General features: G+C 49.8%; 2 protein-coding genes and 1 long non-coding RNA gene across 8 annotated transcripts in view; 1 reads left to right on the top strand and 2 right to left on the bottom strand.

The window, feature by feature from the left end:
* CCDC157 (coiled-coil domain containing 157) overlaps window positions 1-25374 on the bottom strand; it is a 129872-nt gene that overhangs the window by 97149 nt on the left and 7349 nt on the right. For 2 of the 5 annotated variants that reach the window (XM_080986272.1, XM_080986271.1), the window contains exons 4-11: window positions 24652-25351; window positions 22896-22973; window positions 21135-21325; window positions 20086-20262; window positions 19579-19747; window positions 18792-18931; window positions 17993-18060; window positions 17596-17905 (exon numbers count right to left, since the gene is read on the bottom strand). In XM_080986272.1, the coding sequence (XP_080842398.1) occupies window positions 17620-17905; window positions 17993-18060; window positions 18792-18931; window positions 19579-19747; window positions 20086-20262; window positions 21135-21325; window positions 22896-22973; window positions 24652-25351 (1809 nt within the window). In that variant the 3' untranslated portion in view covers window positions 17596-17619. Of the gene's footprint in view, window positions 1-5392; window positions 5452-17595; window positions 17906-17992; window positions 18061-18706; window positions 18932-19578; window positions 19748-20085; window positions 20263-21134; window positions 21326-22895; window positions 22974-24651; window positions 25352-25374 lie in introns of those variants that run through there. The other 3 variants (XM_080986274.1, XM_080986275.1, XM_080986273.1) reach the window with 2 other exon arrangements.
* LOC308466055 lies at window positions 3469-4881 on the bottom strand. The gene is made up of 2 exons (XR_013980644.1): window positions 4744-4881; window positions 3469-3780 (listed from the first exon to the last, which is right to left on the bottom strand). It is a non-coding gene; the product is annotated as an uncharacterized lncRNA (long non-coding RNA).
* RNF215 (ring finger protein 215) lies at window positions 5084-16127 on the top strand. Of its 2 annotated transcripts, XM_080986405.1 has the most exons (11): window positions 5084-5250; window positions 5477-5632; window positions 7807-7935; window positions 10219-10290; window positions 10415-10500; window positions 11066-11120; window positions 11353-11457; window positions 12806-12922; window positions 13012-13149; window positions 14316-14418; window positions 15518-16127. In XM_080986405.1, exons 1-11 carry the CDS (start codon window positions 5185-5187, stop codon window positions 15538-15540), a joined length of 1050 nt encoding a protein of 349 aa, XP_080842531.1. In that variant the 5' UTR covers window positions 5084-5184; the 3' UTR covers window positions 15541-16127. The 2 variants fall into 2 exon arrangements, with proteins under 2 accessions (XP_080842531.1, XP_080842530.1); XM_080986404.1 differs by lacking the exons at window positions 5084-5250; window positions 5477-5632 and adding an exon at window positions 5723-6388.

Here is a 25374-nt window from a genome sequence, read left to right as displayed (position 1 = left end):
GAACTAATCGGTAGAGCTACACTTTGTGGGTGTCACTAAGCAGACAACTGACTCTGCAGGATCTGTGGGGGCGTGGATTCTGCCCAGCAATAATGCAGCATGTGGAACACAACACACAACTCATTTTAGTAGGGTCATAAACAATAATGTGCTTCTTGGAACCAGTGGGGCAATTGTCAAGCAGAGTAAATGAGCATTGCTTTCCCTAATAGCATCAAGTGTCACGTTTCATGATATGGTACCCACCAGCCTCCCCCAATCTGCACCTTGCAGATTTTTTGGGACAGCAACTCTCATCAGGCTCGAAGACCACAGCCAACTTATGAAGCTGAATCTTCTGAGGTAGACTACGGATGGGTCAAAGAAAGGACTTCTTCACACAGCATATAGGAGGCAGTGATGGCCACCAACCCAGATGGCTTTAAAATAGAACCTAACAAATTCACAGAGGAGAAGGCTATCAGATGGCTTTGCTCTGCCTGCACAGTCAAAGGCAGCGACACTTCTGAATCCTAGTTGCTGGAAACTACAAGTACTCTTCTGCTCAAGTCTTGCTTGCAGATTTCCCACAGGCATCTGGTTGGCCACTGTGAGAACAGGATGCTGGACTAGATGGGCCATTGGTCTGATCCAGCAAGCTCTTCTTACTTTCTTGATAGACATCTTAGATTTAAGATCTGGGGAGCTTGGAGAAAACTCTGCTTCTAAAGAGAACTATAGCCAGGAGATGAGAAACTCAGGAGAATACCTTGCACACTCAATGATACCTTACACTGATTTATATATATATTTTTTAAGAAGGGCTGTAGTTCAGTTGTGCTCAAAGAGAGTCTCAGGATCAATCCTTAGGATCTCCAGCTAGGGCTGGGGGGTGCGGGGGCGGGATAACATGCCTGAAACCCTGGAGAGCCATTGCCAGTCAATGTTAACAATACTGAGATGGACCATAGGTAGACAACAGTTTCCTGGGTTGCTAATTACAATACTCTTTTTGGGGGTGGGGGGTGTAGCTCAGTGATAAAAGCATCTGAGGTAAGGTTACCAGACGTCCCCATTTCCCAGGAACAGTCCCCGGATTTTGTCCCTTGAAAAAATCCACTGAATTCAACTGAAGTTGAAAAGTGTCCCCGGATTCATTAAAAAAATCTGGTCACCTTAATCTGAGGTGATTTACTGTTTGGGAACCCCTGCTCTACATTTTTCTGATTAAGACCAGGAAGATCATCCCTACAGAAATTGCAGGCTTAACCTTTGTTCTTTGCAGTTCCGCCTCTGACTGCAATGTCCCTCCTTTATCCGACCAGCTCCAACAGTGCAAGACAGCTCCCCACTCCTCTGTTTTGTCCTTCTCCCGAACTTTTGCCTATTGGGTTACTTCTCTTCTGGGTTTCCAACACGTCCATCGCTTTCCCACCCTTCTCAAAATTCTTCCCACAATGGGGGATTTACACACCTGCATGATTTCTGTTGGCAGCTCAGTTGAGCGGCTGTAGCTGTGACCAGGTGGCCTCCGATTCAAGGTAGTAGGCCAGCCTTTGCCAACGTGGCGCCCTCCGAATCGTTTGGAGTTCAGCTCCCATCATCAACCCCTGTCAGTGTGGCCCTGCTGGCTGGGGATGATTGATGAGAGTTATGTAGTGAGAGCTGGACCATAAAGAAGGCTGATCGCCGAAGAATTGGTGCTTTTGAATTATGGTGCTGGAGGAGACTCTTGAGAGTCCCATGGACTGCAAGAAGATCAAACCTATCCATTCTTAAGGAAATCAGTCCTGAGTGCTCACTGGAAGGACAGATCCTGAAGCTGAGACTCCAATACTTTGGCCACCTCATGAGAAGAGAAGACTACCTGGAAAAGACCCTGATGTTGGGAAAGATGGAGGGCACAAGGAGAAGGGGACGACAGAGGACGAGATGGTTGGACAGTGTTCTCGAAGCTACCAGCATGAGTTTGACCAAACTGCGGGAGGCAGTGGAAGACAGGAGTGCCTGGCATGCTCTGGTCCATGGGGTCACGAAGAGTCAGACATGACTAAACGACAACAACAAAGATCTGGAGGGGACCAGGCTGCTCTCTCAAGCTCTCAAGCTTGCAGGGTGGAGAGCAATGACGACCCACTTTGCAGGACTGTTAGGAATACAGGGTGCTTCTTCATACTGGGCCAGACCATTGGTCCATCTAGCTCGGGGTTTCCCAAACGTGGGTCTCCAGCTGTTTTTTGGACTACAGCTCCCATCACTCCTAGCTGGCAGGACCAGTGGGCAGGGGTGATGGGAATTGTAGTCCTAGCTGGAGACCCAAGTTTGGGAAACCTTGATCCTCCTATGAAGAGATTGCACACTAATGTTTTAATGTTGTATCTTAATCTTTTAAATTGTATTTTACTCAACTTGTTTTTATTATTGGTTGTTAACCGCCCTGAGCCCAGTCTTGGCTGGGGAGAGCGGGGTATAAATAAATTATTATTATTATTATTATTATTATTATTATTATTATTATTATCTAGCTCAATACTGTCTACAGTGACTTCAGGACTTCAGTCAGGGAACGCTTCCAGCTCGACCTGGAGAATAAATTTGGGGCCTTCCGCATAAGGATAATCAAGCTGTTAGCTTGTAAGAAACAGCTCCCCACTTGTAATTCCCAGCAACTTTAACTGAGAGGCAAATTGCCTCCAACCATGGAGGTTGAACATAGCCACCAGGGCTAGTAGCTTAGCCATAGATAGCTGTACCAGCTTGCCTGCTTCTGTCTTTCCACTTGCCTTCTTCACGTGGAGAGCTCATTGATTTTGCCCGCTGAGCTAAATCTCACTGGTTCCTAATGCAACTCTGCTAAGTTGTTATCGCTTCATCCTGCACTGCACACCCAAGATCAGGCTCGGATTTAATTCCCTTCCAATCCCCTACAAATCCCTCACATGACCCATCTACTACCTGACACATTTATCCCTCCCTGGGATCGAATGGGAAGGTGGAATTGTCAAAAAGGCCCCAATAAGGTATGGGAGACCATTTTTGGAACCTTCTCCCCAGAAAAACTCACCGGGCACCAACACTGTCCATTTTTAGGTACCAAGCAAAAACATGCCGGTTTATCCAGCAGTCTGGATATTAATTTAATCATAACACTGTGTGAGTGTGGACTGGTCCACCTTTTAGTGGAGTACAAGTCTTTTTATTTTTGTTAATGGATTAATACTTTTATATTCTTATGTTTTATTCTGTGTTAGGGTTTTTAAATGTTTGAGAAGTTTTCTGTTTTAATGCTCTGTAAGTCACTTTGAAGCATTTTGCAAACAATGATGAACAAGTATAAATAATAGTGACGATAATTGAACCTAAAACAATTCTTCAGCTTAATGGACAATTTGACGTCATTTTCAGCTCCAAGCCATGGCGGTGCATTAAGAAGTTTCTTCTGAAATTCACTGCAGTTTCTTAAGATCCATGTACATAATACATAATACCTTTAACCAAACCCAAAGGTTTTATTTATTGATAAAATATTTATATGCTGTCATTCGTTTTAAAAAATACCAGAGCGGTTTGCAACAATAGTTCATAGAAGCCATACAATAAACCATATTAAAAAGTTTGTAACATAAAACAGCTAATTACTGCAGAATGAGGTATCCTTAATTGCTTGCAGAAGCATGGCAGCAGGTGTTTAAAAGTCAAATCAGAAGACACCTGCTGAATCTCTATTGGCAGAAGATTCTACAGGCCTGGGACAATGACACTAAATGATGTTCTTGCTGTTGTCGGATAGGCCTCACCAATCTGGGGGAATAATAATATTAATAATAATAATAATAATAATAATAATTACTTATACTCCGCCCATCTGGCTGGGTTTCCCCAGCCACTCTGGGTGGCTTCCAACAGTTGATTAAAAATACATTAAAAACATCAATCATTAAAAAACTTCCCTAAACAGGGCTGCCTTCAGATGTCTTCTAAACGTCATAAAAGTTGTTTATTCCTTTGACATCTGATGGGTGTTCCACAGGGCGGGCGCCACCACCGAGAAGGCCCTCTGCCTGGTTCCCTGTAACTTTGCTTCTCACAGTGAGGGAACCGCCAGAAGGCCCTCGGTACTGGACCTCAGTGTCAATGATGGGAATGGTCAATGATGCTTCTCCAGATGATCTCAGTGATGGAGCTGGGATATAATGTTATATATTCCACAACAGCTCCATAGCAGGGGGCTCCATAGTTAAGAATCTTATATGTTTCTATGTTAGTGGTTACCAACCTTTTTGGGCCCATGGGCACATTTGCAAACTGGAGAAACTGTTGGGGACACAGCACACACACAGCAACCAAGCAGTGGTACAATACCATGCTTCTCTGAAGCCTAATTTCAGTAGGAGAACGGCCATCTGGCCATATGGGCACCATGTTGGTGAGCCCTGGTATGGTATTTATCCTTCTTGATTCAGGATAATCCAACCTAGCTAGACTCTCTCCAACTCTCTCATTCAGAGTGTTTTAGATGATATAATATTGATACAGTGGAATTAATATAGTAGGAAGATTGTGTCAATTGGAACAATTGATTGATTGCTTTTGGTGGAATGAAAATATATGGGAGAAAGGGGGGGCATTTAATATATATCACTGAGCTTCTGAGGCAAATTTTGAGAATAACCAGCATCTGCTGGTGTCTGTCTATCCCAAAGCAGGGGAAATATACATCACAAATAAAAAGAAACCTCATTTGACCTCGTGAGTCCTACTCACTCAAAATTAAGTTTCAATGTAGCCCATGGGGCTTCCTCCCTAGCCAGTTTGTTGAGCTAGGATGCAACCCCTATTGCTTTTAATCTGTGATATTTTTTAAAAAAATGTTTTACCCTAACGAAAAGTCCCAGATCGGTTTCTAAAACAAGTCCCGTTGAGGCTTACTTCTGAGTAGACAACAGGATTGTGCTGTTTGGGTTTTTTTTTTAATATCAAGCCTATTTATTTATTTGCATTTTTAATACAGAGACAGAAAAGAAAAACACATCCCACACATCCTCTCCCATCAGTTTTCATTTGATCCTTAAGATATCCATCCTTCTCTTTCCATGGTTCATTTTACACATCATATAAATCCCTGCATACTTTACAAAAACTATACCATTCAGTCTTCCATTATTGAATCCATCAAAACTTGTTTACCCTGTTGAAATGATCTGAATGCTGCCAGCCTTTTCAGCTGTGATCTCTTTTTGTGCGTGCTTGTTTTATACCGTGGTACCTCGGGTTAAGTACTTAATTCATTCCCGCGGTCCGTTTTTAACCTGAAACTGCTCTTAACCTGAAGCACCACTTTAGCTAATGGGGCCTCCCGCTGCTGCTGCTGCGCCGCCGGAGCATGATTTCTGTTCTCATCCTGAAGCAAAGTTCTTAACCCGAGGTACTATTTCTGGGTTAGCGGAGTCTGTAACCTGAAGCGTATGTAACCTGAGGTACCACGGTAGTTAGGCAGCTCCCAGCACTTCACCTGACAGCAAGCAAGTCGCCTCGCAAGCGCGCACGGCTTCACTTTCTGAGCAACACAGGAAAAGGGTTGCTGCCGCTGCCGCTGCGCCCAGATCGCGCGCATGATTCTTTCCCCACCGACCTCGACGGGGCTTACTTCCGAGTAAGGCACCGCCAAGATCTGCCCCATTTTCAGGCTACCCATCCTACACAAGCCCAACTTGGGGGGGGGGGCGAGGGTCTTGCTTCTGGGCAGCATCCGCGCACCGTTTTGCGCTTCCAGCGGGCTGCCCATCCCGCGCGCCCTCTTTGCTTGAGAACACAAGCCCGGCTGAGCTCTACACCGGGCTTACTCCCGAGTAGACCTTTCCTTTGGCTGCCGGAAGCTTCTGCAAGCCGTCTGGCTCCCGGGCAGACTTTGCTCGTTGTGCCCGGCCTGGGCTCCCCTTCCCGGGCCTTTGCTTCCGCAAGGGAGGCGGATTCCTCCTGCTCTTCCTCCTCCTCCTCCTCCTTCTCCGCTCCAGGGCGAAGAAGGGCAGGAGAGGCGGGCCTGCTGCTCGACGACGCGATGATGGCGGCGGCCGCAGCGGCGGCGGCTTCGGGCTCGGCCGGCCGGGCCCCGGTGCTGCTCTCGTGCCTGCTGAGCCACCTGGGCGGCCTCCTGGTGGCGGCGGCGGCGGGGCAGGCGCAGGTGGAGGTGCTGCTCTTGCCGCCTCCTCCTTCTCCGCCGGCGCCCGAAGAGCAGCCGGCGCAGGCCGAGGGAAGCGGCCCCGGCGGCGGCAGCAGCTACACTCTGCAGGGCGCGCTGCTGGGCAGGCCCGGCCTGGAGCCGGAGCCGGAGCGCGGGGAGAAGCGGCCTCAGGAAGAGGGCGAGGAGGAGGCGGCGGAGGAGGAAGCCATCCGGGGCAGCCTCGTCCTGGTGAGCGGCGGCCCCCCGACGACCCTCTCGCAGTGGGGCGACCCACTCCCCCCCCCGTCGCCCTTCTCAATGAACCCCCCTCCCCTCCCCAGATCTGTTTGGGGATCCCCCCCTTCCCCGTTAAAGATCCACCCTCAGGGCTCTTGCCAACCCCTCCACTCCCTGTAAAGAATAGGAATAAGAAGAATAACAGCAACAAAATACCATCCCCTTTCCCTCCCCCTCAGTAAAATGGCTGGGTAAGAACCTGCTGCTCTCTGCAAATAATTATAATTATAACCATTGTCTGTCTCTCTCTCTCTTCCCCCCACCGCCCCACAACAAAAGGGTTAGGTAGAAACAGGCTCTCTGTAAATAATAATACAGTAATAAAAACAATAACAGTAACAAATACCATTCTCTTTCGCTTTCCCATGGCTGGGTAGGAACCTGCACCCTACAGATATTAGTAGCAGTAATAATAATAATAATAATAATAATAATAGTAATAGTAGTAGTAGTAGTAGTAGTAATAACAACCATTGTCTCTTCTCCCACCCCCCAACAAAAGGACTAGGTAGAAACAGGCTCCCTGTTAACAACAGCAGCAGCAGCAGCAGCAGCAACAAATACCCTTTTCTCCCCCCCCCCCCATAAAATGACTGGGTAGGAACCTGCTCAACATGAACAAAAACAACTGCCTCTCCCCCCACCCCCAACAAAAGGGCTAGGTAGGAACCGGCTCCTGTTAAATAATAGTAATAATGATAATAGCAGCAACAATTACTGTTCCCCCCCAACAGACCCCATGATTAGGTAGGAATCTGCTCCATGTAAATAGTAATATAAGAATAATGACAGCAACTCGCCCTTCAGCATCAGGACCCCCAGGGCAGGCTACCCTAATTTAAAATCCAATATTGAAAACAGTTAAAACAAGTCACAGGAATAGGGTGGGCCGTAAAGCTCCCATCTCAGGTGTCAAAGGTCAGGATGGACCCCTCTTTGCCTTCCACTCGCTCACTTGAGTGGTGATGGTGATCCTCCAATATCTGCTAGAACCCCCTTGGAGGTTGTCCTCTGCAACTTGTCAGTCAAATGGCATCCCCTTCCCTGCAGATAGGCCTGCTGGAGTCTGCACTCCCTGTCAGTAAGAGGGGTTTCTGCTGCCCCAGATGAACCCTCTATTCTCCCCCTCAGTTAAGTGATAACCCTCCAATATCTACTGTGAACCCCCTGGTCCCTCCCACCAAAAACCAAACAGCTGCTGCCTCACTGGGGATTCCCCTTTCTTCCCCATCAATTAAGTGAAGACCCTAGTCTAAAGGCTACGGAGAGAGTGGCCAGTCATATCCCTTTCCTCTTGGGAGTGTTGGCAAGCTGGTCATGACCACGGGTGGCTACAGACCCTAACTTTGAGGGCTCACCTCGTTCTCTAGGTGGGGGACACCGACCCCAAGCTGAAGGATGATGACAGTTGGATTGGTGTCGTCCCAGTGGGCGAGGAGCAGGCGGATCTCCCACGAGGCAGCAAGGAAGAGTCCTTTACCACTGCTGTGGTCAACAAGGTGAATCTCCTATTTTTCCTCCTGTTGCTGTGACCCAACCTCCTTCTTTTGGGGTAGGTTCCTAGGATGCTGCATATACGGAATCAGATGACCATTGGTCAATCCAGCTCATTATGGTTCACACTGACAGGCCGCAGCCCTCCTGGATTTCAAATGGGAGACTTTCCCAGCACTACTTAGAAATGCTGGGGATTGAACCTGGGACCTTCTGCATGCCATTTTAGCTTTGTTTAGAGCAGGCATGGCCAAACTTGGCCCTCCAGCTGTTTTGGGACTACAACTCCCATTATCCCTAGCTAACAGGACCAGTGGTCAGGGATGGTGGGAACTGTAGTCCCAAAACAGCTGGAGGAGGGCCAAGTTTCACCATGCCTGGTTTAGAGCATGGTTTCCCAAACTTGGGTCTTCCAGCTGCTTTTGGACTACAATTCCCATCATCCCTGACCACAGGTCCTAGCTAGGGATGATGGGATTTGTAGTCCCATCTTGGAAAATTCAGTACAGGTGAAAGAGAGCAAGTGCTTTTTCACGTAGCGCATAGTAAAGAGGGTTCGAGAAATTCATGGAGGAGAAAGCTATCAGTGGCTACCAAGCGTGATAGGCATGCTGCAGTTGGAATACCATTTTCTGCAAACCACAGGAGGGGACAATTCTCTTGTGCTCAGGTCCTGCTTGCGGGCTTCTTGAAGAGGCATCTGGTTGGCCACTGTGGAAATATGATACTGGTCTAGATGGGCCATTGGCTTGATCCAACAGGCTCTTCTTACATTCTTATTTGAGTGAGGGAAAATTGCTGTTTCTCAAGACAGGGTCAGCGTTGAACATTTAACTATATGGCAACCCTGTCAGTAGTGAGGTGTTACGTAACACATTCCTCTGATGTGTCCCCCAGAATTGAGTACTTCTCAGATTGCTGGAGTTTTAAACATTCTTGTGTTTTGAGATACATTTTCTCGCGTGTTGCAAAGGCGGCAAGAGACTATCGGTATAAGGCACGGGTGAGGAACCTCAGGCTTGGGGGCCAAATGTCGCCTTCCAGGTCTCTCCGACTGGCCCTTGAGACTTCACAAAGCCACACCCCTCACTGGCCCCATGTCACACCCTCCAGAAATGCTTTTGCCAAGCTGGAATTCGTCCTTGAGTTCTGATCACGCTTCTTGCTTGCCTGGGTTGAGTATAGTACTGTATTGGCCCGAATATAAGCCGCACCTGAATATAAGCCGCACCTTTAAAATTCAAAGGGGGGGGGGGAGAAAAAGGCAATACCCGAATATAAGCCACTCCCTTAAAATTCCGCAGGCACTCACACCCGTTCCATGTGTCTGTTTTAGCAGTGATATCGTAAAAAAGCCAGTTTTTGTAAGGTCACAAATTTAAGCCACGCTTTATCTTTTCATGGTCGGAATTTGGGGGGGGGGGAGTGCGGTTTAAATTCAGGCCAATACGGTTGTCAGGGCTGCCTCAGGTCTCAGCTCACAAAAGACCAACACCAATTTCTTCTTATATACAAAAGTGTTTATTGCAGTTCATTGTTTGCTTCACATCCGAGGCGCGCAGCCCCACGTCTGTTACGCTTAGACCGTTGAAGTCCCCTCTGAGTCAGTCCCTCCCCTGCACCAGTTTAAGAGGCTTGCGCTGCTCCACCTCTTCCTCTCTTTCCTTTTCCGCAGGGTCTTCCTGCCCGCTGGGGTTTCGCCCCTCCTGGATTCCCCTGACGCGGAATCCCCAGATTGCTCTTGCCCCCTCCTGCGGGCTTTGGGACCTGGCCCCTCCTCCGGGCTCCCTGTACTTCCGCGCGCCTCCACATTTGAACTTGGCGCGCGCGCCCAACCTCTAACCTTCCTTTTGACAGCTACACTACTCCCTTCACTACTCCCCTCCCCTTCCGGGAGGGTGGCTTGCTCCGACCTCCCTCCCTTCTCTGCTGCCGGAGCTGCTTCCCCTGATACACTGGAACCTCCACCCCCTTCGCTGCACTCTGGCGGGGAGGCTGGTCCTGACACCCAGCTGCCACTTTGGGATCCCCCGCTGGCCCCCTGCTCCTGACACGTTCCCCCTGGGGCTCCCCTGGCCTTGACCACCGGCGCCCCCTTCTGGGAATCCTCTGATTCGCTGGAAAGACTCATGGAATCTCTTGAGTCATTGTCATCCTCTTCCTCGCTGTCTTGGGATTCATCCCCATCGCTCTCCATCTCCTGCCTACCCTGTGCCTCTGCCCCTGAACCCCTGACATCCGTATATAAAAACTAGCCTACTGTATCTCTGCGGTTTCTCCCTCTGCAGATGAAGCGTGCCCTTGTCTTGGGGGCCTCAGCTTTGCTCATCCTCGCGCTGAATCAGAATGCCATCCGTGAGGTGAGCAGAACCCCTCCCTCTTCCTTGTCCTTCTGGCTGAAGGGTGGACCTCAGTTGGCCTGAAGGAGCCACCAGCCCTACCAGTGGCCCCTTTAACCTCTCGCTTTCCTCTTCCCTGCTGCAGCTGGATGTCTCCCAGGTCCTCTCCAAGCCTGTGATTGTTGTCCAGACTTCAGAAAACGTTACCAAGCTCCTTGGTGCATTGCTACGGTGAGACTGGTTGGGTTTTGGGGAGTGCAGGAGATCCTACATGAGGTTCCCATTGCTGGCTCGGGCAGGCAGGTCAACGTTGGCTTGTTTTACTTTCTTGAAGGATCCGGAGCAGCTGATGAGAGCAATTTAAAAGCAATGGAGAATGTTGCTAAATTAAGAGATGAAGCAGGAAATGATATCAATAGGTGCCATTATCCTTCCTCCCATCCATCCAATCACAGCAGCAGAGAAAGCAGAAAGCAGCTTCCTAGAAAGCAGCTGTCTTGGCCTGGCAATGCAAAATGATTAGGGATGGAGCCTGGCAGGCATCTTTGGGGAAAGGCAACCCCATCATCCCCACAGTGCTCTCTCACAGAGAGAAGCTCTTTGCACCTTTCCTCTGTTCTGAGCAGAAGGATGGGGTTGGTGTCTCTTATGCATTGAGGATTTTCCAGGGTATTTTTAAAGAGACCTTTTGTGGACACCCTTTGAGGTCCTGGCAGACATACTGGTGCCTGCAGGGGCCGCATTGGCGACCCCTGATCTGACAATTCTTAATTTTCTTCTTAATTTTTGCCCGCAGAGGTCTTCGGGCAACAGCAAAGATAACATACCAGGCGGTGCTACTGGAAAACGTGGTATGTAATCCTCAAGGGAAATGGGAGCTTATCTTCCAGTTGGCACAGTACATATTTAAACCCCCAATTCCCCCATTGTTCAGCAGGGGAACAAGATGCGTGGGTGGGTCATCCAATGGGTTAAATATTTGCTATCTATCCTCTTGCCTGTTGGGTGCCTCCCCTTTGTCTGTTTCCATTATTGGACTTCAGCCTGAAAACTTTCTCTCTGTGTGTGTTTCTTCTTTATAAGGGAGTGACCTTGACTTTGTGGTCAACCTGTGGCCTGTCCCGGGGCGGTCTCTATGGAGAGTGGCAAGGAGTCATCTGCACAGGAGAGAACAGCTCGAGAGTCCAGGTTGGTACCCCTTGCTGGATCGAAGGGGATGGGTATTCTTGTTAAAACCATATTGATCCCTGCGCCATAGACGAATTGGGCCAACTGCTCTGCGAAGGGCCTCCTTGCCCAGGAAATGAAAGCAGCAGTCGTCTACTATAATTAAGATTAATTTGTTATACGCCAATGGCAAAAGTACTGCACAAAATGATGTGCAGGAATTTCATTTTGTGACACAGAGATGGGGTAGGGCTGTAGGTGTGTCTTTAAAAAGTACTTGCATTCAGCTCAGACTCTCCTGGGAAAAATGGTTTCCAAGAGGATAGTGAGAGCAAATCTTGTATTCCATTAGTGTCTTCCCACCCCAACTCATATAGGAAGTATGTAAGATCTGTTCTTGCATCAGCTGTTGCATGCTTTCCTCTCTCTTTTTTAAACTGGCGCTTTGCAAACATGGACCAAGTGCATTTTCAGGGTTTTTTCCTTGCTCAAAGCAAAAATTGTAAAAATGAGATGCTATTAAATCTTGCTAAAATCAATCAATCAATCAATGGAGGAGCAAGCTGTTATAGGTGGTTGGCAACACACACACACACACACACACACACACACTGTCCATTCAAGTTAAAATAATATTAGCTTATTTAACATCTCCTAGGCTTTGCAGATGCACACCACTGATGTTACTCTGATATGAAACCAGTTTCAGTATTGTGGCTCTCCTCAAAAGATCTCTAGGAACGCTATAGTTCAGCAGAAGGGCTAAAATTCTAGATTAAAGATCTCCCTTCATAGGACAAGTTCTGGGGTACGTTGACTGGGAAATGTTCAAATCTGCATTTCAACGTGCCATGTGTTTGCATAAATCGCAGGCATTTTATAGTGCTTGGGAGTCCCATCAGCACCTCACCTGGCTGTCTTCCAGGGAACTGCAGTATCTCAACAGTATTCCAGTACCCGGAAGCGCATTGCACGGCTATCAACGGGTGGAGTTTTTCTTGCTGTGCTGTTAAGAAATGCCCTCGTATTTAGTGGCGGTTCTGGTGCCCCCCCCCTTAAAATGAAAATGATGCACCCCTCTGCACCATCGCTATAAGAATGTAAGAAGAGCCTCCTGGAATCAGGCCAATGGCCCAATTTAATCCAACGTCCTGTCCTCACTGTTGTCAACCAGATGCCCATGGAAAACATTTTGAGCTGTATAAATTGCATTGGTAGACCTGGTGCCGGCGTCAGTCCACCTTGTAATAGACAACTGTCTGATGCCATCTTGGGCTACTTCCTTTCTCTCCTGACCTAGAACCGTAGTATGTGATGGGGCCATACTTCTTATGTGGTGTGTGTGTGTGTGTGTGTGTCCTCCTTGCAGAAGTATCTCCAACAGCTGTGGAACGCCATCTTGCTCATTGCCTTGATCCTGTGCACAGGCGTGATCATGCAGGCACAGCGACAGTCTCGGCACAGCCGGCTTGACCAGGACTCCGAGGTGAGCTTGCTCTCTGCCCTGCTCACCCCTGGCAGAAAGCTCCCATCTGGGTTTCAGGCTGAGGCTCACCCTGGCCTTTCCTCCTGCAGCTTGATCTCAAGCAGCACATCGTGCAGAGACTCTCGGCGCTGAAGACTCGGCGCTACCACCCCGGGAAGCTGCCCCGGAGCTGGGCTCACGAGATCGACAGCTGCGCCATCTGCTTGGACCGGTTCCACAAGAACCAGGTAGCGCTTGCCGAAAGGCCGGCGCGTCTCGGTGCCTCGCAGGATGCAGCAGGGTTTCTGTGGGAGGGCTTCTGCATCCTTTGTGTTTTTAAAGTCTGCATCTAGAAGCCCTGAGTGGAGTTGGAAGCCTATGGTGTATCTAGTCAGACGCGGTGCATGCGCAGCCACAGCCCTGCATGCACAAACTCTCGCACATCACCACCTCCCGACTTGTGTGCCTTAATATTGCAGCTGCAACCTTTCATAGACTTCACCGCCACATAGATTAATAGATTCAAAGGTTATTTTAGCCACTAAAAATGAACATAAGAACATTGGAAGGGTCCTGCTGGATCAAGCCAAATAACAGTCTGACCCCAGATTCTTTTCTCACATCTGTCAACCAGATGTCTGGGGCAAGCCTGCAAGCAGGACCTGAGCACAACAGCAGAAGATAGCCATCGTGGCTAATAGCCTTTGATAGACAGCTCCTCCATGAAATTGTCTAAACCCCTTTTAAGGCCATCCAGCTTGATGGCCATTGCTCCCTCATGCAGGAGTTCCATAGCTCAGCTATGCGCTGTGTGAAGAAAGAAGTGGTCTGTCCTCAATCAGGTAGCAGATTTAAAAGAGATACCCAGGTTTTCAGGGATGCATTTATAAAACCTTCAGGCCGCAAGCCTCTTCCGCAGTGGTGCTTGCTAGAACTTAGTGCCTGCTTAATGTAACAACAAAAGAAGGGTGCTGCCCGATAAAGGCTCTTCCACCCACCCAGCCATGAGCAAATTTGAAAGAGACATAAGACAGGGAACAGATCAGACTATTGGTCCATCTTGTCCCCATCTTTGACAGAGAGCATTAAGTTGTCAAAGGCTATCTGACCACTTAAATCGGTTCTGCTGGGAACCCAGACCAGTGAACCCAGACCTTCTTCATTCAAAGTTTGTGCTCTCTTACTAAGTTACAGATCTTCCCTTAGAGCAGTCGACAAGCCCACACAATTAACCAACTTAAGATTTCTTTAATCGGGTAACGGGCCCTGCTTAATGTGCATTACATTGCAGTTTCTCCATATGGTGATCTTTCCCTTTTTCCAAATGGGAGCCAGTGTTTGGGGGGTGACTCTTTCCTTCTTCCCTTCAAAGTGGAACATGCAGCTCTTGAAACTGTCTCAATCTGCCCAACAGTGTCTCCGGGTGCTGCCATGCCTGCATGAGTTTCACCGGGACTGTGTGGATCCGTGGCTCCTCTTGCAGCAGACCTGCCCCCTCTGCAAACACAATATTTTAGGTAAGCCCCTTTCCCCACCCACCATGGGACCAGTTGCTGCCCAGATCTTCGCACTTCTGCTTTTCACCAGCCACTTCTGCAGACGTGGGGCTGGGAAGGTTAAACAAACTTGGGAGCTGAAACACCATATATAGACCTAGTTGGCTGCCCTCTCCCTTTCCAGTGCTCCACCTTGGTGCTGACGGACAGCAGAGAATTGCCCCGTCTTGAGTCTTGTCTGGAAGTCGCATCCTCTAATCCTGGCTGCATGGAGGCTGACATACTTGGCGGCAAGGGAAAGGCACTCTGCATATCCTCAGAGGCAGTCTTTATTATTGCTTTACATTCCCAGCATCACAACTTGGGTTGAGCCCCAAATGTCAGCCCACAATGTGTATTTTCAGTTCATGCTCTCCTGTGTGTTCGCAATGGCCAGAGATTACTGCAGCTAGAAGAGCAACCTAGAATTGGCTTTGGTGATCTAGTTGCCGAGGTGGGAGCCCCACTCTGCCCTACCTACCAAGCCCAGAATTTCATCTTCCCATTCAGCCGCCAGAACAGGAGGATGGAAAGCCATAATGATGTTTGCTGTTACTTCCTCATTTCTTAAGTGTGTGTCCCTTAAAAGGGGGAAGTGGCCTCCTTTCTCGGGTGGAGGAAGCAAACACACTGAGCCTTGGTATTGGTCGGTCTGTCTTTCTTTTCTTTAAAACAGCTTTCTTTCTGAAGGCTCAGGCCTTTTGCTCTTGGGCCTTTTTAAAAAGAACAGCAAGCAAGCAATTGAATTCTCCATTCGGGGAGTTTTGCTCTTTATCAGAGGCACTCTTCTTCTATTTTGTTTTCTGCTGCCCATGCCAACCGTTCATTCACTTCCCCTCCTGGGAGCCATCTTGCACATCCCCCTCTCACCTCACCCAGCCCTGTGGCCCTTAGAGCAAGGTTGGGGAACTTGCAGCCCTTGAGATGCTGCGACTCTTTACTCCCAGCCAACATGACCCCAGTGGTCACGACACCCGACACCACAAGGACCACAACTTCGCAATAGCAGGCCTCATGGCCTGGGGGATCTCTGCCTTTCTAGTAAAATACCCCCTTCTCTTTTATTTCCTTCCCTGCCTAGGAAACTGCTGTCAAGACAGTTAGCACGACGATTGCCTGCCTTTACGGATCAATCTGCTTGTATTTCAAGGGAGAGAGCAATTTTCCCCAGAGCGTCTGGACGCCATGGCAGCTGCTTGGGACATGGAGGAAATGACTCTCTTGGAACTTGGGGCTCCTTTGAGATGGGAAGCGTGTGTGTGTGTGTAAAAATAATAATGTGTTTGTTCTCTGGCCTTTTCTGTGCTGGGCTAAATCAATTGCACCATTGGTGGAGCATCTGTGCAGTATGAACCTGGGGAGGAGGGTGTATGTGTGCGCTGAGGTTTTTTTGAAACTCTGCTTGTACCTTGTTTTGCCACCTTGCAAGTCCCCCCCCCCCTTCCCAGCTTGCACTGTTCCTGATGAGCGGAGGCTTCGCTTGCTTAGGGTTGGGGAGGGTGGGGAATTTGAAATGCTTGCTTTATTTATACTAACTTATTAGAGAGAAGGGGCTGGGCAAGACTGCAGGGGGTTATGGAGGGGGCCGCAGAGCCCTCTCCGGAGAGTGTCGCGGCACTCGAGGCACTGCTGGAGTGTGTAAAGAGCCACCTGTACTAATAAAAAGACGGGGGAAAATCTAAGCAACAAGACGCTTGACTCAGCAGCATTCCATTGCGATCCTGCCTTTTCCCCTGCCTAGAACATTCCCCTTGGCGATGGAAGGGCTACAGGTGGGGCAGCCTGACCCATACTTGCCTTGCAGGGGCCTCTGTCAACAGGGGGAGGAAACAGCAGGGATCCCTTGGTGGGACAGAGGACTGTCCTGAGCACATCCCAGGGCTGCAAATAAGTTGAGATTCTGTTTGGGGTGGTTGTTGTTTTTTTAAAACACTTTTTAGAATATGATCCCCCTGCACGAACCCCCCAGGTTTAGTTGTCTCATACCGATTGATTGATGTCATAATTTTATTGCACATGGTATTATTTTAATTATGTCCACAACTGTAATTAATGGAAGCTACTTTGTTCTTGTGAAGCACAAGTTATAAGGTTCAGAAATACTGTAAAATAATTCTAGGAAGCCTCAATCAAGGGGGAACTGGAGGCAGTCGATGCAGCTGGAAGGCAGAGGGGCTTAGGAGGCCTGTACTTGCAGCAAACAGGTTTAGAAACATGCTTTTAAAAACAACAACATTGAGATTCTCCAGATGTTGAACTCCATTTACTCTGCTTTTTTTGCTGTGTGTTCTTGTCTAGAATCCACACACAGCCTTTAGCAGGGGAGAGATCTTGGCCTTTCCCACCCAAGTTAAGACGAAGAGCACCTGGCTTTACCCCCCCCCCCCAGGTCAGAAAAGGAGCTAAGAAAAATTGGAAATCTGCGTGACAGTGATCTGCTTCTTTTCTGCAGGGGATCCTTGACTGGGTCACTTCCCCTCTGAGAATCCCCTCCACCACTGCATTTCCTGTTGGAAGATGCGGGAGAGCTAAACACACAAATTACTTTATCTAGGGAGAAGTTCCACTGGCCGCAGCCCCTCCTGGCCATCACAGTTGTGACTTGTATATTGCTGAGGTTCTGACTCCCACCTTCCAAGTCTGCTTTTGGTCCAGTCACACTTGGAGAGCCTTCCTCACCCTGCCAAAGAATGCCAGTTCCGTGCTCAGGTGACCGTCCTACCAGAATGGACTGGATTTCAGGGGAAAGAAGCTAATATCCTCTCTTTCTCGCCTGTCATTTACAAACTGTAATTGATTTTTTTGGGGGGGAGGGAGGTTGATTTTTTTTTAATGGAAGCCAAATTCCCCACGCTATTGTGGGTTTGTTTGTTTTTTTGCAGGGAGGTTACTACACCTGGCAACTCAGAGCAGGGCAAAAGACTCAGAAAGATGGTTCCTGCATCCTTGCCACAGTGAACTCATCAATTACCGATAAAGACTTTGGTGAGGCTCACCTGGAGGGGTCACCATTGCAAAGGTGCATGACCACCTGAGCACAGGAACAGCATTGCACCGGTGATTAGTTGCGGCCAGGGAGAGGTCCAGCCATTTGGTCTCCCTTTGCTGCCCCCCCCCCCCCCCCCCGCTTTGCTTTGGAAATGTGGCAGCCTTCTGAACTTGCTCTGCAGGGCCTTTTTATTGTTATTTCTGGTGTTTCCTGTTGCAACGGGCCGAGTGGCCTGGGGTCCTGCTTTTCCCTTTCCCCCGGGCGTGGGCTCGGATGGCTTGTTCCTCAGAGGCGAAGATGAATGCCGCTTTCCGGGCGGCCTCTCCCACAGACGGCTTTGACTGCTGGCTTCGGAAGGGAGAGCCGTTCTTCGAGGCATTGCGGGTGCTCTTAGATCTGTGTGGGGCTGGGCTCCCTGGGCTCTTGGGGCTGGCAGGAGGCCTCAGCGCTGCTCCCTGGGCACTCGTATGTGCGGGATGCCTGCAGAAGGAGCGGAAGCAAAGAGGGGGCTGAGGAAGGGCCTTTCTTTGTTCATGGTCGGAGGATGCTTCAAACCAGAACGCTCACCTGGTTGGCGTGTACGTCCCGCCGTCTTGGGGAGAGGACAGATTCCACAGCTGGGTTGGAGGAACAAGCTGCGGCGAGGGGAGTTCCATATTAAATTCAGGTATGGGTGACACCTCTGTTTTACTTATTTATACAGTGGTACCTCTGGTTAATTGGGACGTGGGTGGCGCTGTGGGTTAAACCACAGAGCTTAGGGCTTGCCGATCAGAAGGTCGGTGGTTCGAATCCCCACGACGGGATAAACTCCCGTTGCTTGGTCCCAGCTCCTGCCAACCTAGCAGTTCGAAAGCACATCAAAGTGCAAGTAGATAAACAGGTACCGCTCCCGCGGGAAGGTAAACGGCGTTTCCATGTGCTGCTCTGGTTCCCCAGAAGGGGCTTAGTCATGCTGGCCACATGACCTGGAAGCTGTATGCCGGCTCCCTCGGCCAATAAAGCGAGATGAGTGCCGCAACCCCAGAGTCGTCCGCGACTGGACCTAATGGTCAGAGGTTCCTTTACCTTTACCTCTGGTTAAGAACTTAATTCATTCTGGAGGTCCGTTCTTAACCTGAAACTGTTCTTAACCTGAAGACCACTTTAGCTAATGGGGCCTCCTGCTGCCGCTGCACGATTTCTGTTCTCATCCTGAAGCAAAGTTCTTAACCCGAGGTACTATTTCTGGGTTAGCGGAGTCTGTAACCTGAAGCGTATGTAACCTGAAGCATCTGTAACCCGAGGTACCACTGTAAAACAATTTATATACAACCAACCCCCCAATTTCCGCCCGTCGCAATGGCTCTTCCCATTTTGGTGCTACCTTAGGCCCTTCCTGCTGCGCTGCCTCTCTCATTTTGGCCACTGCGGTTCGGAGGCGCGAGTTCTCTTCCTCCAGGATGCTGATACGAATGTTGTTGGCCTGCAGCTGCTTGCCCATGTCCTCCATGACATCCCCAGTGCCTGTGACAGAGCCAGCGAGGATGGACTGGGCATTACGGGCTCACAGCATTGAAATGGGGGTGGGGGGGTGGGTCAAGGTCGCACCCTCAACTTGGCAACCTCCTTCTCTTCCCTAAACTATCCCTTTCAGATTACTAAGGAGGCCTTGGCCTGCAACAGGAGCCCATCTGGACACAGGAAGGTTCCTGATAGCGAGTTAGACTGTTGCCCCATCTTGCTCAGTATTGCATACTCAGGCTGGCAGCAGCTCTCCAGGGTTTCAGGCAGGAAAGCCCTGGAAACTGAACCTGGGACCTTCTACCACTGAGCCTGTTATTTTTGTTTAGGGAAACAGTTTTTGCTAAATGATAGGAGACGTTACCTAATGGTGAGAGGTATTGGCCATGACAGCTGTGGTCTGCCTCTGAATGCCAGTGACTGGGAATCACAGATAGGGAGAAATGCTCAGGTCCTTCTTGCAGGGTTCCCTTGGGGGCATCTGGTTGGGCACTGCGAAATCAGGATGTTGGGACCAGATGGGTCCCCTTGGCCAGATCCAGCACCCAGACTCAGATGACGTTCTTAGGTGCAACTTCCAAGCCCCTCCCCTTCCTCCCATTAGCTCCTCCCCCTGGCACAGGGGACCTCCCTTCCCTTTGCCTCCTTACCTTCATACTGTGCCTCGACAGGGATGTGAAGGTCTGGGAAGAGGACCAGCAGCCTCTCCCTGTCCTTCAGCTCCTCAATCAGCTCTTTCAGCTCAGAGACGGTAGTCTGCAGCTCAGACACACGCTGCTCCAGGCTCAGCTTTTCCTTCTGCGCTCGCTCTGTCTGCTTCTGCAGCGAGACAGATGGGAAAGGATGCTCACTTTTCTTTGGACTACGACTCCCATCAGCCCCAGCCAACACAGCCATAGGATGCTGGGGCTGTCAGGAGCACGGCTGATGGGAGTTGTAGTCCAAAACAGCCGGAGGCCACCAGGTTGGCAAAAGCTGGTGTAGATTATGGCGTATAAAAATTTAACATGGCAAAACGGCTAGGAAATTTTTCGCCGCAGTTTGATGAGAATTCTCATCCTTCTCTGTGCAATTTGTCCTGCGCTGGGGAGACATGGCCTGGGTCTCGCCAGAGGAGCCCATGGCAGGCGTCCCTATCCTGCCCACTTCCTACAGACCTGCTGGGCTGCCAGCTGGTGCTGGATCTCCCACTTCTCCTCCTGCATCTCCTTCAGCCTCTCCTTCAAGATGTACTGGTCCTCCTCCCTGTCAGCCAGGCTGGTCTTCAGCTGCTCACACTCCTGGTCCAAATTATCCAGTTGCTTCATCAGAGTCATTTGCTTGGTCTGCAGGGACTTCAGCACGAGAGGGGGAGATCTTGTTAGTTTGGACTCAACAGATGCAAGGTGGAAAGCCAATGATCGGCCGATTGGTCACGTCGAAGGGGCAGGTTGTAAACGGTGGGGGGTGACAGGTTAAAGTCATTCTGCAATGCTCAGCAGTAGAGCACCTGCTTCACCTGCAGAAGGTCCCAGGTTCAACCCCCAAGTAGGCCTGGGAAAGATTCCCTGCGTGAAACCCTGGAGAGCTGCTGCCAGTCAGTGCAGACAGCACTGAGCTAGATGGACCAGTGGTTTCACTCTGGGATAGCTCCATTGGTAGAGCATGAGACTTCATCTCAGGGTTGTGGGTTCAAGCACCACCTTGGTCAAAGGATTCCTGCATTGCAGGGGGTTGGACTAGATCCGTGTTTCCCAAACTTGGGTCTCCAGCTGTTTTTGGACTACAACTCCCATCATCCCTAGCTAGCAGGACCAGTGGGCAAGGCTGATGGGATTGGTAGTCCAAAAAAAACAGCTGGAGGATCCTGGACTAGATGATCCTTGTGGTCCCTTCCAGCTTTATGATTCTGTAATTCTAAGAAGATTCCTATGTGCTGCAACAGGGAATTAGATCCGACCTGCCTCCTCCGCCATGGGGCTGCTGTCAGGGTGGTGTATTGGTTAGAGTATTGAACTAGGACTGGGAGACCAGGTTTCGCACCCCCACTTGGCCGTGAAGCTCACTGGGTGACCTTGGGCCAGTCCTATCTACCTTGAAGGTGGGTTGTGGGGAGGAGAACTAGTATGTAAGCTACCTTGAGCTCCTTACAGGAAAAGGTGGGAGATGAATGAAATAAGTAACAGCATCAAGAATAGGTTGCCCACCCTGATGCCCCCAGCCACACCTCTTTGTGCCGGAGCACGCTCTCAGCTTTGGCCTTCTCCTTCTCCAGCTCAGTGATGGCCCCATTCAGCTGCTGCTTGGTACTCTCCAGTTGGCTCGTGAGGACCCCAAGCTGGTCTTTCAGCTTGTCCACCTCTGCTTTGCACACCTTCGTCTCCCTTAACTCCTGCAACAGCTCGCGCTTCGCTCGCTCTGGGGAATGCACAATAGCTCAAGAGCAGCATGTCGCACACTAGTGGTTTGCAATTTCAGATTTCAGGCAAGGACGCAAGAGTCAGGCTGGTCCCAGAGGCTGGCTCTTAAATACAGTGGTACCTTAGCTCTTGAACTTAATCCATTCCGGGAGTCTGTTCAACTCCTGAAATGGTTCAAAAACCAAGGCGCAGCTTCCGATTGGCTGCAGGAGCTTCCTGCACTCAGTCGGAAGATGCGGAAATCGTGTCGGGCGTTCAGCTTCCAAAAACATTTGCAAACCGGAACACTCACTTCTGGGTTTGCGCCATTCAGGAGCCAAAATGTTCGAGTACCAAGGCGTTCGAAAACCAAGGTACGGCTGTACATTCAAAGTTAAATGGCAAAAAGCAGTGGCCACAATCCAACACAGTTACTTGGAAATAAGCGCCGTGGCATTTCCATTCATTCTTTCAGCAGGCTGAAAAAGGCTCCCCACTATAGACCACTTTGGCAATTAATAATAATAATAATGATAATAATAATAATAATTGTACCCCTCCCATCCGACTGGGTTGCCCTAGCCACTCTGGGCAACTTGCAGCATATCCAGAAACATAATAAAACATCAAACATTAAAAAACTTCCCTATACAGGGCTGCCTTAGGATGCCTTCAAAAGATTGTATAGTTACTTGACGTCTAATGGGAAGGCGTTCCACAGGGTGGGTGCCACTACCGAGAATGCCCTCTGCCTGGTTCTCTGTAGCCTCCCTTCTCGCAGGGAGGGAACTGCCAGAAGGCCCTCAATGCTAGATTTCAGAGTCGGGGCTGAACGACGGAGGCGGAGGCGCTCCTTCAGGTATTCACCTGAGGCTGGGGGGGGGGGCTGGCTACCCTCTCTCAGCCTCCACGTGGAAGAGGAAGCAAGCTTGTTTTCTGCTGCTCCAGAGGGTAGGATATGAACCACCAGATTCAAATGACAAGAAAGAAGTTTCTGACGAAACATTCGGAAGAACTTCTCGATGGCAAAAGGACAGTGGAACAGACTCCCTTGGAAGGTGGCAGCCTCTCATTCACAGGACATTTTTAACAAGGTTTGATGGCCATAATAATAATCATCATTTATTATTTGTACCCCACCCATCTGGCTGGGTTTCCCCAACCACTCTGGGCGGCTTCCAACAAAGATTAAAAATACATTAAAATGTCACACATTAAAAACTTCCCTGAACAGGGCTGCCTTTGGATGTCTTCTAAATGTTACGTAGTTGTTTATCTCTTTGACATCTCTTTGGCCATCTGCCCAGCTTTATTTAACTGTGATTCTTACATCGCAGGGGCATGGAATAGATTGCCCTTGGGACCCCTTTCAACTCTACAGTTCTATACCTCTATGATCCCTCTTTCCTCCATCTGCAGTACAGAGAAAATGACACTGGTCTATTATTTGGGACAGTTAGCAGGACTGCAACAAGATACCGGGTTGTTAGTTTTTACAGTCAAGCAGTGTATTTTGTGAAATAAATTACATTAAATGTTCTGAATCTTGGGAATGGCCTGTATGAAATGCTGCCTGGTGTTCCTCTTACCCAGCCCTTGGATGGTGTCTTCCTGCCGTTGGAGCTTCTCTTTCAAGGTGGAAACGTTCTGCTCCAAGGCAGCGGCTTCTGGAAGTAGTCAAACAATGTCACCGGTCAACAAGGACCGTAGAGGAAAACAGGAAGCTGCCTTATGCTGAGCCAGACCCATCGATCCATGTAGCTCGGTGTGTCTGCACTGACAGCCCGTTGTTGAGACGGAAACGCAGGAGCCCTTCGGAATCAAAGGTTTGGGACAGACTGGGGTCACATCCATACCATACATCTAAAGGACATGGTTCCCCTCAAAGAGTCCTGTGAACTATAGTTTGTTGAGGGAGTGTAGCTCTCTGGGGGTAAACTATAGTTCCCAGCATTCTTTGGGGGAAGCCGTGTGCTCTAAAGATACGTATGCGCAGCCACAGCCTGGCAGGTATCAGAATGGAGAATGGGCAACCTGCTGCCCTCCGGATGATGTTGCACACCTAAATTGCAGGTTTAATCCCTGTAAGGGATAGCTGCACATTCCTGCATTGGAGGGAGTTGGACGCGATGGTCCACAGGGTCCCTTCCATCATGATTCTATGATTCCCATCTTTCCGGACAACTGGCTGTGCTGGCTGTAGCTGTTGACAGTCACAGTCCTTGGGGTCTCAAATTTCAGCGGTGCCCTGTGCAATGCCAAAATTTAGCACGCACACACACACCCGCCTTGCACTTTCCTGTCTACAATATATTTGTGGCACCTCCAAAGTTCCACACCTAGTGCAACTCAACCGAACCAGTTGCGCTCCCTTAAACCTGCCTGACAGTTGGAGTCCAAAAAACACCCATAGGGCAGGTTTCAAGATAGGATTGACTATACAGTTGTACCTCAGAATTTGAACCGAATCCATTCTGGAAGTCCGTTTGACTTTCAAAATGTTCGGAAACCAAGGCACAGCTTCCAATTGGTTTCCGATTTCGCAGGTGCACCGGAAACAATAGCGGAAGCCACGCTGGACATTCGGCTTCCCAAAAAAATGTTCAGAAACCAGAACACTCACTTCCGTTTTTTTGATCGTTTAGGAGCTGGAACGTTCGAATCCCAAGGCTTTCGGGAGCCAAGATACGACTATGTGCAACATACATGAGAAGTGCTAGAATTTTTGTCCCGCTCCTCTCCAGCTTCTGCTTCTGCCTCTGATGCTGGACTTCTCTCTGCCACAGACTCCCTGCTCACTAAAACCCTGTTGCCTCTTTGGCTTTTGACACCTCCCTCCCCCAGTCTGCTCCCTCTGACCACTCACCCTACTCCAATCCCCTGGGGGTTCCCTTGGGGATTCCCCAGCTGCTGCCTCCCACCACTCCTCAGCATCCAGCCAGTCTGTGACATAGAATTTCACTTCTGAGAGGAGGAGGAGGAGGAGGAGGAGGAGGAGGAATTTGGATTTGATATCCCTCTTTATCACTACCCTCAGGAGTCTCAAAACGGCTAACAATCTCCTTTCCCTTCCTCCCCCACAACAAACACTCTGTGAGGTGAGTGAAGCTGAGAGACTTCAGAGAATTGTGACTAGCCCAAGGTCACCCAGCAGCTGCATGTGGAGGAGCGGGGAAGCGAACCCGGTTCCCCAGATTACGAGTCCACCGCTCTTAACCACTACACCACACTGGCTCCCAGGGATTCCCTGAGAGAAGCCATGGCTATGAAAATAGTACAAATTTGCTTTAAATACATGGCGTGGATGTGAGCTGGCTGAAAGAAAGAGACAGGAAGGATGCTCACTTTTCTGGAGGTCCTCCTTGCCCATCCGCAGGGTGGCCATCATCTGCAGGTTCTCCGTATTCCTTCTTTCAAATGCCTGCTCCGCCTCCTTCCTCTTCTGCTCCTGCTCCTCTCTTTCCTTCTGAAGGCGGCTGTCAAAAGTCTCCAGCTGCCTCTTGAGCTCGCCCTTCTGCTTCTCGGACTCTTCCAGCTCCCCCTTCAGAGGGTTGATAAGTTCCATTAGCTTCCGGAGGTGCTTGTTGATCCGGGAGAGGTCCTTGCTTTGCTCGGACGCCCAGTAGCTGATGTCCACAGCCGTGAGTGGCTTGCGGCCCAGGGTCTCCTCCACCATCTCCAGGAACCTGCTCAGAGACGACGGGAGGTTCTGGCTGTTGCAGATGCCGATGATGGCGCTGCCCACTTCCCGGAGGCTGAGCTGCGCCCTCTCGCACGCGTCGCAAGGCACCAGGGATGACTCGATGGTCTGACAGTGGGTGCTGCAGATAGGCTTGGCGGCCCCCTGGGCTGGCGGTGCCTCTGAGGAGGTGGCGGGGCAACCGTCCAGCAGCCTGCTGCTGGCCGATGAGGTCAAAGGGGAGGACCGAAAGCTGGGCAAAGTCACATCTGACTCCGAGAAGCAGATTTTTAAAGACTCGTTCTCAGCTTTCGCCTCATGGAAGGAAGCATTTGTGCCAACAGCATCCTCTCTGCTGCGTTTTTTCTAGGTATAAAAGAGAAAGGGCG

Source organism: Podarcis pityusensis, assembly GCF_964106645.2.
Source record: "Podarcis pityusensis genome assembly, chromosome: 16".
Taxonomy (NCBI): Eukaryota; Metazoa; Chordata; class Lepidosauria; order Squamata; family Lacertidae; genus Podarcis; species Podarcis pityusensis.
This window is presented reverse-complemented; position numbering and strand designations above follow the sequence as displayed.

Bases quoted from the DNA above. Each gene is read 5' to 3' on its own strand.
- RNF215 (XM_080986404.1), top strand. From the start codon at position 6,038: ATGATGGCGGCGGCCGCAGCGGCGGCGGCTTCGGGCTCGGCCGGCCGG. The intron at 7,936-10,218 runs GTGAATCTCCTA...CTCCCTCTGCAG, and splicing joins CCACTGCTGTGGTCAACAAG to ATGAAGCGTGCCCTTGTCTT. The intron at 13,150-14,315 runs GTAGCGCTTGCC...TCTGCCCAACAG, and splicing joins ACCGGTTCCACAAGAACCAG to TGTCTCCGGGTGCTGCCATG.